Source organism: Carcharodon carcharias, chromosome 1, assembly GCF_017639515.1.
Source record: "Carcharodon carcharias isolate sCarCar2 chromosome 1, sCarCar2.pri, whole genome shotgun sequence".
Classification (NCBI taxonomy): domain Eukaryota; kingdom Metazoa; phylum Chordata; class Chondrichthyes; order Lamniformes; family Lamnidae; genus Carcharodon; species Carcharodon carcharias.
This window is the reverse complement of record NC_054467.1, coordinates 262,106,186-262,120,600: the sequence shown is the minus strand read 5'-3', so window position 1 is coordinate 262,120,600 and position 14,415 is coordinate 262,106,186. Positions and strand designations below refer to the sequence as shown.

Here is a 14,415-nt window from a genome sequence, read left to right as displayed (position 1 = left end):
GTTTCAGGGACTTCACCTGAGGCTTTGTAGAGTTCCTTCAGGGTCCCCTGAGGCTGCTCAATCTGGTGAACCGTGAGATCAACAGTGCCCCCACCACAGTCAGCCACGATGTAACAGTCACCTGGAAAGGGAGAGAGAGAGAGAGAGAGAGAGAGAAAGTCAGGACAACAACTCATGTACATCAGCCAATCCATTAAACCGAGAGAGGCTAGTTCAGGCACAGCAAGAGAGAGAAAGGGAATGGGGTGCTGGACAAGAGAGAGAGAGAGACAATGGCGTACAGGATGAGAGAGAGAGACAGAACCGACACAGGACAAGAGAAAGACAGAGAGAATGGGATACAGGATGAGAGGAGATTTGATAGGGATGTTCAAGATCATGAGGGGGCCGGACAGAGTAGATAGGGAGAAGCTGCTCCTGCTCGTAAAAGAATCAAGAACGAGGGGGCACAGGTTTAAAGTGATTTGCAAAAGGGCAAGTGTGATGTGAGAAAAGACTTTTCCACACAGCGCGTGGTTCAGGTCTGGGATGCACTGCCTGGAAATGTGGTGGAGGCAGGTTCAATTGGGGCATTCAAGAGGACATTAAATAATTATCTGAATAGAAACAAGGTGCAGGGGTATGGGTAAAAGGCAGGGCAATGGCCCTAGGTCATAATGCTCATTTGGAGAGCCAGTGCAGACATGGTGGGCCGAATGGCCTCCTTCTGTGCCGTTAAAATTCTGTGATTCTGAGAGAGGGAGAGAGAGAGACAGGGATACAGGACAAGAGAGACGCAAAGGGATACAAGACTAGAGAGAGAGAGAGAGAACATGATACAGGATGTGAGTGAGAAAGAGAGCGAGAGAATGGGATACAAGGCTAGAGAGAGAGAGTGAACAGGATACAGGATGAGAGAGAGAGAGAGAAAACAGGATACAAGACACAGGATACGGGAGAGAGAGTATGGGATACAGGAACAAAGAAAGAGGAAGATTGAGACAGTGTGGTATAGGTTGAGAGAAAGAGAGAGAGAGAGAGAGATGGGGTAAAAGAGAGGGTAAACTGCATTATCATTTGTTACCCCCCCCCAGTGGGTATAAGCCCAGCACTGAGTGTCCCGTTAATGGTATTATATCCCACGCCTACCCCTCTCTCGTACTCTCATTAGGGTGAGTGTCCCCTCAGTCTGCAGTTAGCAAGGGTCCATCACTGGTTCAGTGAATCAGCAAACAGCAAACTCTGTTGGTCAGGATCCTGCAACAACCCTCTGAGTGTTGGACAGTGTCAGAGAGCAGGCCGTTAGTAGTGATCATAGCAGAGCACAGGAGAAAGGTGAGGGAGATTGGTCAGTACCTGTCTCCATTTCAGCCCACAGATCACCAACGCCGCTCTCCATCTGGAACGTTCGACTCTGCCTCAATCGTCGGAGCTGTTCCCGAGCTGGAAAAGTCAGAGAATCAATCAAACATCCGTGAGACACCAAAACACTGTGAATCAGGACAGGGAGTATTACTGAACCAGAAGGAGGAATAACTCCCTCTGCACTGGGGTTAGATACAGAGTAAAGGTCCCTCTATACCGTCCCCATCAAACACTCCCAGGACAGGTACAGCATGGGGTTAGATACAGAGTAAAGCTCCCTCTACACTGTCCCCATCAAACACTCCCAGGACAGGTACAGCACGGGTTTAGATACAGAGTAAAGCTCCCTCTACACTGTCCCCATCAAACACTCCCAGGACAGGTACAGCACGTGGTTAGATACAGAATAAAGCTTCCTCTACACTGTCCCCATCAAACACTCCCAGGACAGGTACAGCACGGGGTTAGATACAGAGTAAAGCTGTCTCTACACTGTCCCCATCAAACACTCCCAGGACAGGTACAGCACGGGGTTAGATACAGAGTAAATGTCCCTCTACACTGTCCCCATCAAACACTCCCAGGACAGGTACAGCACGGGGTTAGATACAGAGTAAAGCTGTCTCTACACTGTCCCCATCAAACACTCCCAGGACAGGTACAGCACGGGGTTAGGTACAGAGTAAATGTCCCTCTACACTGTCCCCATCAAACACTCCCAGGGCAGGTACAGCACAGGGTTAGATACAGAGTAAATCTCCCTCTACACTGTCCCCATCAAACACTCCCAGGACAGGTACAGCACGGGGTTAGATACAGAATAAAGCTCCCTCTACACTGTCCCCATCAAACACTCCCAGGGCAGGTACAGCACGGGTTTAGATACAGAGTAAATCTCCCTCTACACTGTCCCCATCAAACACTCCCAGGACAGGTACAGCACGGGGTTAGATACAGAGTAAAGCTCCCTCTACACTGTCCCCGTCAAACACTCCCAGGACAGGTACAGCACGGGGTTAGATACAGAGTAAAGCTCCCTCTACACCGACCCCATCAAACACTCCCAGGACAGGTACAGCACGGGGTTAGATACAGAGTAAAGCTTCCTCTACACTGTCCCCATCAAACACTCCCAGGACAGGTACAGCACGGGGTTAGATACAGAGTAAAGCTGTCTCTACACCGTCCCCATCAAACACTCCCAGGACAGGTACAGCACGGGGTTAGATACAGAGTAAAGCTCCCTCTACACTGTCCCCATCAAACACTCCCAGGACAGGTACAGCACGGGGTTAGATACAGAGTAAATCTCCCTCTACACTGTCCCCATCAAACACTCCCAGGACAGGTACAGCACGGGGTTAGATACAGAGTAAAGCTCCCTCTACAATTTCCCTATCAAACACTCCCAGGAAAGGTACAGCACGTGGTTAGATACAGAGTAAAACTCTCTCTACACTGTCCCCATCAAACACTCCCAGGACAGGTACAGCACGGGGTTAGATACAGAGTAAAGCTCCCTCTACACTGTCCCATCAAACACTCCCAGGACAGGCACAGCACGGGGTTAGATACAGAGTAAAGCTCCCTCTACACTGTCCCTATCAAACACTCCCAGGACAGGTACAGCACGGGGTTAGATACAGAGTAAAGCTGTCTCTACACTGTCCCCATCAAACACTCCCAGGTCAGGTACAGCACGGGGTTAGATACAGAGTAAAGCTTCCTCTACATTGTCCCCATCAAACACTCCCAGGACAGGTACAGCACGGAGTTAGATACAGAGTAATGCTCCCTCTACACTGTCCCCATCAAACACTCCCAGGACAGGTACAGCACGGGGTTAGATACAGAGTAAAGCTCCCTCTACACTGTCTTAGTTTAGGAGATGGTGCGAATGTGTGTGAGTGGAAGCGAGAGAGGGAGACAGCAGGTTTGGGCTGGTAAGGCTTGGTTGTTATTGGGGGATACGGGGAGATGAATTGAGGGGTGTATTGTGTGGGTAGTGAGAAGGGTTTGAGGATATAGTGAAGGGGGGAGAGAGGGATGTGTTTATGGATGGGAGTGAGGGATATATTCCTGATGGAGTTGTTCAGCCTCTGCTCCAGTTATGGAGTCAGTGTGTTGACATGCTGTGCCAGGGGAATCGGCTGCGTGGGAGAAATATTTCGTGACCCCACCTCCCGACTCAGGAAGTCCGATATTTTCATTTCCCTGACAACGTTTCCTGAGGGAAATACTCAAGCAGTTGACATTTCTTATTGTGGTCCCGGTGTACAGGGAGCCGCCTGTTAACCTCTGCTCGACACTCCGTGGCCATAGTCCAAATTATATTTAATTTCTTCTTCCATGGGATGTGAGTGTCACTGGCTAGCCAGCAATTACTGCCCGGACCTAATTGCCCTCATCTTGTAGAAATTTGTTGGACATTGTCCAGAGTAGGCCGTTCTTTAGCTGGGCAGATCAGTGAATGAACACATTCAGCATCCAAACACAAAAGGGGAGTGCTGAGATAATTATTTCTGCAGAACTGAGGGAGTGCTGCACTGTCGGAGGGTCAGTGCTGAGGGAGTGCTGCACTGTTGGAGGGTCAGTACTGAGGGAGTGCTGCACTGTCAGAGGGTCAGTACTGAGGGAGTGCTGCACTGTCGGAGGGTCAGTACTGAGGGAGTGCTGCACTGTCGGAGGGTCAGTGCTGAGGGAGTGCTGCACTGTCGGAGGGTCAGTGCTGAGGGAGTGCTGCACTGTCGGAGGGTCAGTGCTGAGGGAGTGCTGCACTGTCAGGGGGTCAGTACTGAGGGAGTGCTGCACTGTCGGAGGCTCAGTACTGAGGGATTGCCGCACTGTCAGAGGGTCAGTGCTGAGAGAGTGCTGCACTGTCAGAGGGTCAGTACTGAGGGAGTGCTGCACTGTCAGAAGGTCAATAATGATGGAGCTCTGCACTGTCAGAGGGTCAGTGTTGAGGGAGTGCCACACTGTCAGAGGGTTAGTGTTGAGGGATTGCTGCACTGTCGGAGGGTCAGTACTGAGGGAGTGCCGCACTGTCGGAGGGTCAGCACTGAGGGAGTGCTGCACTGTTGGAGGGTCAGTACTGAGGGAGTGCTGCACTGTTGGAGGGTCAGTACTGAGGGAGTGCTGCACTGTCGGAGGGTCAGTACTGAGGGAGTGCTGCACTGTCGGAGGGTCAGTACTGAGGGAGTGCTGCACTGTCAGAAGGGCAGTACTGAGGGAGTGCCGCACTGTCGGAGGGTCAGCACCAAGGGAGTGCTGCACCATCGGAGGGTCAGCACTGAGGGAGTGCTGCACTGTCGGAGTGTCAGTACTGAGGGAGTGCTGCACTGTGGGAGGGTCAGTACTGAGGGAGTGCTGCACTGTCGGAGGGTCAGTACTGAGGGAGTGCTGCACCATCGGAGGGTCAGTACTGAGGGAGTGCTGCGCTGTTGGAGACTCAGTACTAAAGGAGTGCTGCCATGTTGGAGGGTCAGTACTGAGGGAGTGCTGCACCATCGAAGGGTCAGTAGTGAGGGAGTGCTGCACTGTCGGAGGGTCAGCACCAAGGGAGTGCTGCACCATCGGAGGGTCAGTTTTGAGGGAGTGCTGCACTGTTGGAGTGTCAGTACTGAGGGAGTGCTGCACTGTTGGAGAGTCAGTACTGAGGGAGTGCTGCACTGTTGGAGAGTCAGTACTGAGGGAGTGCTGCACTGTTGGAGGGTCAGCACTGAGGGAGTGCTGCACTGTCAGGTGGTCGGTACTGAGGGAGTGCTGCACTGTTGGAGAGTCAGTACTGAGGGAGTGCTGCACTGTTAGAGAGTCAGTACTAAGGGAGTGCTGCACTGTTGGAGGGTCAGTACTGAGGGAGTGCCGCACTGTTGGAGAGTCAGTACTGAGGGAGTGCTGCACTGTCAGAGGGTCAGTACTGAGGGAGTGCTGCACTGTTGGAGATTCAGTACTGAGGAAGTGCTGCACTGTTGGAGGGTCAGCACTGAGGGAGTGCTGCACCGTTGGTGAGTCAGTACTGAGGGAGTGCTGCACCGTTGTTGAGTCAGTACTGAGGGAGAGCTGCACTGTTGGTGAGTCAGTACTAAGGGAGTGCTGCACTGTTGGTGAGTCAGTACTGAGGGAGTGCTGCACTGTTGGAGGGTCAGTACTGAGGGTGTGCTGCACTGTTGGAGGGTCAGTACTGAGGGAGTGCTGCACTGTTGGTGAGTCAGTACTGAGGGTGTGCTGCACTGTTGGAGTGTCAGTACTGAGGGAGTGCTGCACTGTTGGTGAGTCAGTACTGAGGGTGTGCTGCACTGTTGGAGTGTCAGTACTGAGGGAGTGCTGCACTGTTGGAGTGTCAGTACTGAGGGTGTGCTGCACCGTTGGAGAGTCAGCACTGAGGGAGTGCTGCACTGTTGGTGAGTCAGTACTGAGGGAGTGCTGCACTGTTGGAGGGTCAGTACTGAGGGAGTGCTGCACCGTTGGTGAGTCAGTACTGAGGGAGTGCTGCACCGTTGGAGAGTCAGTACTGAGGGAGTGCTGCACTGTTGGAGAGTCAGTACTGAGGGAGTGCTGCACCGTTGGAGAGTCAGTACTGAGGGAGTGCTGCACTGTTGGTGAGTCAGTACTGAGTGAGTGCTGTACTGTTGGAGGGTCAGTACTGAGGGAGTGCTGCACTGTTGGAGGGTCAGTACTGAGGGAGTGCCGCACTGTTGGTGAGTCAGTACTGAGGGAGTGCTGCACCGTTGGTGAGTCAGTACTGAGGGAGTGCTGCACCGTTGGAGGGTCAGTACTGAGGGAGTGCTGCACTGTTGGTGAGTCAGTACTGAGCGAGTGCTGCACTGTTGGAGGGTCAGTACTGAGGGAGTGCTGCACTGTTGGAGGGTCAGTACTGAGGGAGTGCTGCACTGTTGGTGAGTCAGTACTGAGCGAGTGCTGCACTGTTGGAGGGTCAGTACTGAGGGAGTGCTGCACTGTTGGAGGGTCAGTACTGAGGGAGTGCTGCACTGTTGGTGAGTCAGTACTGAGCGAGTGCTGCACTGTTGGAGGGTCAGTACTGAGGGAGTGCTGCACTGTTGGAGGGTCAGTCGGCAGGAGAGCGGGGAGAGTTCATTTAAATGATGAGCAGCAGGCAGGGAGGCTTCATTGAAAAAATAATGTAGAGCCGGGAGTCTTCATTTTATAAAGAGCGCAGAGAGTGGGGAATCTTCATTTATAAAGAGGGAAGAGAGCGGGGAAACATCATCTAAAAAGTGTGGAGAGCGACGAGGCTTCATTTAAAAAAGAGCTACTACAGGGAAAGGAGCTAGCTGTTTGTGAGTATCTGGTAGGTGGTTAAGATCAATTCCAGTCTCAAGGTTTAAAATACTGTGCAAGCTGATGGTAAAGTTAATAAGACACATAAAAACGAAAATAGATAAGTGTTTAATGTAATAAAGTAACTAACTGAATGTCAGGACAGGCGATGTTTCAGTATGTGGGATCTCCTGAATAACACTGTGATCCAGGGCAAACAACGTCCGGAGTAAGTGTTTGCAGCTTGAGGAGCTTCGGCTCAGGGTCATCGACCTGGAGGCTGAGCTGTAGACACTGGGGGCGCAATCATCCCAGGTTTGCACTAAATGCGGCAGTGGGCACGAAAAGAGACGTTTTACTTGCTGGCCTCAATGGCAGGTTTTTGTGCTGTATCCTCCCCTTCCCATCTCATAAATTATGCAGCCACGGGAAACACGCTGGATCGCTGGCGGTCGGCGTACAGTTTGCCTGCTATGCTGTAACCTCACCGCTCCCTCACACAGGGCGCCATATTTAAACTGCAGCCCTGTGCACACTTCTCGATGCTTGCAGCCCAGGACTGTTCTGGCAAAGATATGGCCCCAAAAGAATGCAGCCCCCTGATTCAGTGATGCATCCCTGAGATGCCTTCTAGACGCTGTGGAGACCCGCTGCAATATCCTCCCCCCCTGCCCCCCCCAACTCTGGCCGCAGGAGGTCCAGCAACCACACCGCTCCGGCTTGGGAGGCGATGGCAGCGGTGGTCAGTGCCAATGCTGCACAGAGGAGGTCGGCCATCCAGTGCAGACAGAGGATGAATGGTCTCATCTGAGGCTGCCAGGGTAAGGCAACCATCTCATTAATCTCAACTCACCCACTCACAAGCCCATCACACATTCACTGGCATCTCACTCACTGCCAGCTCAAGGGACATCACTACTTGCTCTCTCTCACACACACACACCCTCACATCCCCATCTGACCTCATCCCCTCTGGAAACTGCCTCCTCATGGACCGCCGGCCATCACTTGGACGGCCTGTGCGTAATGAGCCCATTGGCTGTCTGAAACCCCACCCACCTCTGCCCCCTTCCGCCCGACCAATTGGCGGTAGCTTCAGCCACCGGACTATATGCCCTGCCCTCAGATCAGGTGCAGACATTCCCCCAACACTCACTGCAAAGCTGCGCTGTTAGCTTGAACCACGATGGACACTGGTCCGCATCTTGATAAAGACATTGCAAGGAGCTGTGAGCACCCCCACCAGTGACTGCTCCATGGCCACCCTTCGTAAGGGCGTTTTTCAACTTTCCCAGTCAGCCAATGGCTTTGCTCCCCTAGAACACACATTCATTTGCAGTCTGTGCCCGAGGGGTGGAAAGTTCTGGAGCATTTGGGTGGCACTGTCCATGCTTTTGTGGTGCAGAGAAGCTTCAGGGGTCTGACTCCGAGCCTGTCGATGGAACTGCAGCTCAACAGTCTCAGCCGGCGGAAGGATGTTCACTTTTGACAAGTGTGTGGCCACTGCCCTCAACACCCCCCACCCCCCTCCTCCCCCCAGCGCCTCCTGGGGATGTGCTTGTGTACTACCTCCAGGCTGTGCCACCTTCCCCACTGCTCCCGGGCCTGCAGACCTTGCCCCAGCGCCCTGCTGAAAGCCAGAGAGGGAAAAGCGGCCCCCCGCCTCCGACCTGCCCCACCACAGAGGTGCAGCACCCCTTCCTGATGCCCTACGGGCGATACTCACGCAGCAGGTTTGTGTTGCACTCACCTCCCTGTTCCCCCCGAGATTCAGGTCACCGGGTGCCCACCTGTTAAGGGCAGTCTGGGAGGGTGGGGGCACGCTGTTCTGAAGTCACACCGACGTGGGTGGTAGATTGGACGTTTTGGGGGGGGGGGGGGGTGATGATTCTGGTGAGCTGGCGCAGTAACAAGATGCCAATGCATTCAAATGATGTTCCTGAAGCCGGGTGGCTGGAATCCCAGCCGGCCGCAGACAGGCGGAACGTACAGTCGCAAACCGGTTTCATGGTGGCGTGGAACCGAACTTTGACCTTCTCGCCCTACTGTCCGCTCCACGCCAGCCGCGATATCCAACACCAACTGGACCGGACGATTCCGTCCACTGTGACACATCAGGGACAGGGGGTGGGGGGGGAGGGGGTTGGAAGTTACCTGGATGCTTTGTACCAGGAGGCAGTCACTCCACTTAGGATGGGGGGGGAGGTCATCTGATTTGGTCAGTGGCCAGGGACAGGAGGGTGTGACAGCGAATGAGGCGGGTAAGGGGACCCAGAGGGCAGGAGTGTCAGCCTCTGCAATTGTCCAACAGGTTTGGGGTTCTCTCGGCTTGTTTAGATGAGAGTGGGGGCTGCAGGCTGGATGGGCAAGCTGACCACATCTCCGTGGTACAGGAAACCATCCCAGTGGGGGGAAGCAAAATGAAATGTAGTGGTCGTAGGAGACAGGAGGGGGGCAGGATTGACACTTTTCTCTGTAGCAAGGAGCAAGAGTCTAGATGACTGTGTTGCCTGCCCAGTGCCAGGGTTTGGGACTGCTGCTCAGAGCTGGAGAGGAACTTGCAGGGGGAGGGGAAGGATCCAGTTGTCGTGATCCATGTAGGTACCAATGACATAGGTAGAACTAGGAAAGAGGCTCTGCATGGTCAGTATGAGGAGCTAGGCACTAAATTGCAAAGCAGAATCTCAAAGGTTATAATCTCTGGGTTATTATCTGAGCCGGGTTACATAGAATTAGAGAGATGAACATGAGGCTGAAAGGCTGGTGTGGGAGAAGTGGGTTCCGGTTAGTGGGGCACTGACACCAGTACTGGGGAAAGTGGGATCTGTACCATTGGGACGGTTACACCTGAACTCTGCTGGGACTGGTGTCCACATGAGCTGCATAACTAGGGAAGCGGGGAGAATTTTAAACTGAATAGTGGGGGCAAGGGATCACATTTAGGAAGTTGTGGTAAAATAAAGAGTAGAGATAGGGCAAGAGAATAAAGTATTAATATGGGAAATGACCTTTTCTTTTAATCATTCACAGGATGTGGGCTTCGCTGGCCGGAATTATTGCCCATCCCTAGTTGCCCTTGAGATAAACAGACCGTGATAGGAAGGGACAGAGAGTACAAGTCTAAGAGTAAATCAGCAGATAAGGCTAGAGATTACAAAAATAATAAAAAGACAAAACTAAAGGGTCTATATCTGAATGCACGTAGCATTTGAAACAAAACGGATGATAGCGCAAATAGAAATAAATAAGTATGATCTGATAGCTTTTACAGAGACATGGTTAAAGGGTGACATAGATTGGGACCTGAATATTGAAGGGTACGTGACATTTAGAAGGACAGGAAGTTAGGAAAAGGTGGAGGGGTGTCTCTGTTAATTAATGATGGCATTAGCACATTAGAGAGGGATGACCTAAGTTCAGGAAACCAGGATGTAGAAGCGGTTTGAGTAGAGACGAGAAATGATAAAAGCAGAAGTCACTTGTGAGAGTAGTCCACAGACTCCTAATTGTAACTTATAACTAATAATAGGACAGATTTTAAAGGAAGAGAGAATGGGAGCTCGTCAGAAAGGAATGGTGATAATCCTGGGGGATTTTAATCTACATATAGACTGGAAAAATCAGATGGGCAGAGGGAGCCCAGATGATGAATTCACAGAATGTCTTTGGGATAGTCTTAGAACAGCATGTTCTAGAGCCAACCAGAGGGCAGACTATACTCAAACTAGTATTGTGCAATGGGAAAGGGTTAATTAATGACCTCATAGTGAAGGCACCCCTGGGTAGCAGTGGTCAAAATATGATTGAATTTTGCATTCAGTTTGTGGGAGAGAAGGGTAGGTCTAAGACTAGTATTTTAAACTTAAACAAGGGCAATTATGAGAGCATGAAAGCTGAGATAGCTAAAGTGAACTGGCAAATGAGGTTAAGGGATGGGTCAATAGAAGTGGCAGAAATTTAAAGGGATATTTCAGAAAACACAGAATAGATACATTCCAACCAGAAAGGAAAATTCCAAGGCAACAACACACCATCCGTGGTTAACTAAAAAAGTTAAAAACTTGCTAAGGAAGAAAAAACTAGAGTACAAGAGAAAGTTAGCTGGGCATGTAAAGACAGGTAGTGAAGAGCTTCTATAGTTATTTAAAAAAGATGAGTTAAAGTGAATATTGGTCCTATAGTAAGTGAGTCTGGGTAATTAATAATGGAAAATAAGGAGATGACGGATGAATTGAACAGGTATTTTGTATCAGTCTTCACTATAGAGGATATAAGTTCCCAGAAATAGCTGTAAATCAGGAAATCGAAGGGAGGAACTCAGGAAAATTACAATCACCAAGTAAGTGTTACTGAGCAAATTGATGGAACTGCGGGCTGACATGTCCCCGGGTCCTAATGGACTTCATCCTAGAGTCTTAAAAGAAGTGGCCAGTGAGATCGTTGATGCATTGGCTTTAATTTTCCAAAATTCACGAGATTCAGGGAAGGTACCATCTGTTTGGAAAATAGTGAACGTAAATCCTTTATTCACAAAGGGAGGCAGACAGAAAGCAGGAAACTACAGGCCAGTTAGCCTAACATCTGTCATAGGGAAAATGTTAGAAGCTATTATGAAAGATGTTTTAGAAGGGCACTTGGAAAAATTCAAAGCAATCAGGCAGAGTCAACATGGTTTTGTGAAAGGGAAATCATGGGGCAGGATCTTCCGGTCAGCGAGCGAGGACAGGGCCCACTTGCCAATGTGTAAAATGACGCAGGGATATGTCGGGTGGAACTCCCGGCGTCACCCCGTGTCATTTCCATTTCCAGGTCGGCGGGGGCGCAGCTGAGTGAGCTGCCCGTCCGCTGACCTGTCAACGGCCTACTAAAGCCATTGAGACACGAATTAAAATCATTCATGGACCCGCCCGTCCAACCTCAAGGTTGGTGGACAGGTCGGGAACCCTGGGGGGGCTTTGGAAAAAGCATCAAACCTCATCCACGGCCGGGATGAGGCTTCATGGAGGGTACTTAAATTTTTACTAAAGGTTTCAGTTAAAGTTATGGACATGTCCGAATTCACGTGACAGTGTGACACGAGGGGGCGTGCCAGGGAAACTTCTTTATAATTTTTATTGCAAACTTTAATTCGGCGCCGATCTCCCCGAGGTAGCACTTAGCCTCAGGGAGATCAGTGCGCTCTTTTGTGCGCATGCGTGAAAGAGCGCACCCCCCGCCCCCCCACCCCCCCCCCCCCCACCCCCCAGCTGAGGGAATTCCCCCTGCCTGCACAGGGGGCGCATAGCACTTACTGTGGCCTTAATTGGCCCACCCACATAAAATGGTGGATAAAGGGGAACTGGTGGATGTGCTGTACTTAGATTTCCAGAAGGCATTTGATAAGGTGCCACATCAAAGTTTGTTATGGAAAATTAAAGCTCATGGTGTAGGGGTTAACGTATTGGCATGGACAGAATATTGACTAGCTAACAGGGAACAGAGGGTAGCCTTAAATGGAATTTTTTTCTGCTTGGCAGGATGTGACGAGTGGTGAGCCACAGGGATCAGTGCTGGGGCCTCAACTGTTTACAATTTATATAAGTGACTTGGAAGAAGGGACCAAAGGAACGGTTTCTGAAGTTACTGATGACACAATGATAGGTGGGATAGTAAGATGTGAGGAGGACACAAGGAGACCACAAAGGGACATAGATAGGTTCAGTGAGTGAGAAAAGGCCTGGCAAATGTGGGCAAATGTGAAATTGTCCATTTTGGCAGGAAGAATAAAAAAGAAGCATATTATCTAAATAGTGAGAGATTGAAGAGCTGTGAGATGCAGAGAGACCTGGGTGTCCTAGTGCATGAATCACAAAAGGTTAGTGTGCAGGTACAGAAGGTAATTAGGAAAGTTAATAGAATGTTATTGTTTATTGAGGGGAATTGAATACAAAAGTAGGGAGGTTATGCTTCAATTGTACAGGGCACTAGTTAGACCACATTTGGAGTACTGTGTACAGTATTGGTCACCTTATTTAAGGAAGGGTGTAAATGCGTTGGAAGCAGTTCAGAGAAGGTTCACTAGACTAATACCTGGAATGGGCGGGTTGTTTCAAGAGTAAAGGTTGGACAGGTTAGGCTCGTATCTGCTGGAGTTTAGAAGGGTAAGAGGTGACTTAATTGAAACATATAAGATCCTGAGGAGACTTGACAGGGTGGATGTGGAGAGGATGTTTCCTCTTGTGGAAGAATCTAGAACCAGAGGTCACAGTTTAAAAATAAGAGGTTGCCCGTTTAAGACAAAGATGAAGAGAAATTCTTTCTCTCAGAGGGTAGTGAGTCTCTGGAACTTTCTTCCTCAAAGGGCAGTGGAAGCAGAGTTTTTGGATATTTTTAAGGCAGAGGTGGATAGATCCTTGTTTAACAAGGGGGTGAAAGGTTATCGGGCGTAGGCAGGAATGTGGAGTTGAGGTTACAATCAGATCAGCCATAATCTTATTGAATGGTGGAGCAGGTTCGAGGGAATGAGTGGCCTACTCCTGTTCCTAATCCATATGTTTGTATGTCTTTGAACGTCTAGGGGTGATGGTTGGATTCTCTCTTGTTGGAGATGGTCATTGCCTGACACTTGTGTGGTGTGAATGTTAGTTGCCACTTGTCAGCCCAAGACCGGATATTGTCCAGGTCTTGCTGCACTTGAACATGGACCGCTTCAGTATGTGAGGAGTTGCGAATGGTGCTGAACATTGTGCAATCATCAGCGAACATCCCCACTTCTGACCTTATGATGGAAGGAAGGTCATTGATGAAGCAGCTGAAGATGGTTGGGCCGAGGACACTGCCCTGAGGAACTCCTGCAGTGATGTCCTGGAGCTGAGATGACTGACCTCCAACAACCACACCCATCTTCCTTTGTGTTGGGTATGACTCCAACCAGTGGAGAGTTTTCCCCGATTCCCATTGAGTCCAGTTTTGCTCGGGCTCCTTGATGAAATGGTCAAATGCTGTCCCACCATCCTGGCTTGGAAATATATCGCCGTTCCTTCACTGTCGCTGGGTCAAAATCCTGGAACTCCCTCCCTAACAGCACTGTGGGTGTACCTACACCACATGGACTGCAGCGGTTCAAGAAGGCAGCTCACCACCACCTTCTCAAGGGCAATTAGGGATGGGCAATAAATGCTGGCTCAGCCAGCGAAGCCCACATCCCGTGAATGAATAAAAGAAACTGATGTCAAAAGCAGTCACTCTCATCTCTGCTCTCTCTCTCTCACTGTCTCTCTCTCTCTCTGTCTTCCTGTGTAACAGGCTCAAAGGGCTGAAATGGTTTCACACCTATTACTAACCGAACCGCCTGTCCTGGTGTGGGGTTTTGAGTGCTGTTCTGAGACGGGTTGTTAAATGATTTTAAAATCGCTGTTTGGAGTTTTGAGAAAGAGGTTCTGACCTTGCCTGAAGCTGGACATGACGGGATTGTCTGGCCCGTGCTCATTGGTCACCTCGGTGCTGCTCAGGTCTATCAGCTGGTGGAGTCGGAGTTTCCTGCAGTATACCGATGCAGCCTCAGGTTCCAGAGCTATCAGCAACTGCTCCGGGTACTCAGGAGAGGCTAACTCAGCCTGGGCATAGAGAGAGCAGAACAGAGAGACAGAGAGAGAGAGGGAGAGAGAGAGAGAGGGAGAGGGAGAGAGGGAGAGAGAGGGGGAGAGGGGGAGAGGGGGAGAGAGAGGGAGAGAGAGAGAGATTGGGATGGAGGGAGAGAGGGGGCGAGGGGGAGAAAGACACAGAGATAGACAGACAGGGTGAGAGAGAGAGAGA

The 14,415-nt window shown here is 50.6% G+C and overlaps 1 protein-coding gene across 1 annotated transcript in view; it reads right to left on the bottom strand.

Annotated features, from left to right (window-relative positions):
• Positions 1-14,415, bottom strand: part of hspa12b (heat shock protein 12B) — a 78,853-nt gene that overhangs the window by 48,551 nt on the left and 15,887 nt on the right. The window contains exons 7-9 of the mRNA XM_041183942.1: positions 14,045-14,216; positions 1,336-1,422; positions 17-121 (exon numbers count right to left, since the gene is read on the bottom strand). Coding sequence (XP_041039876.1) covers positions 17-121; positions 1,336-1,422; positions 14,045-14,216 — 364 coding nt within the window. The remainder of the gene's footprint in view (positions 1-16; positions 122-1,335; positions 1,423-14,044; positions 14,217-14,415) is intronic.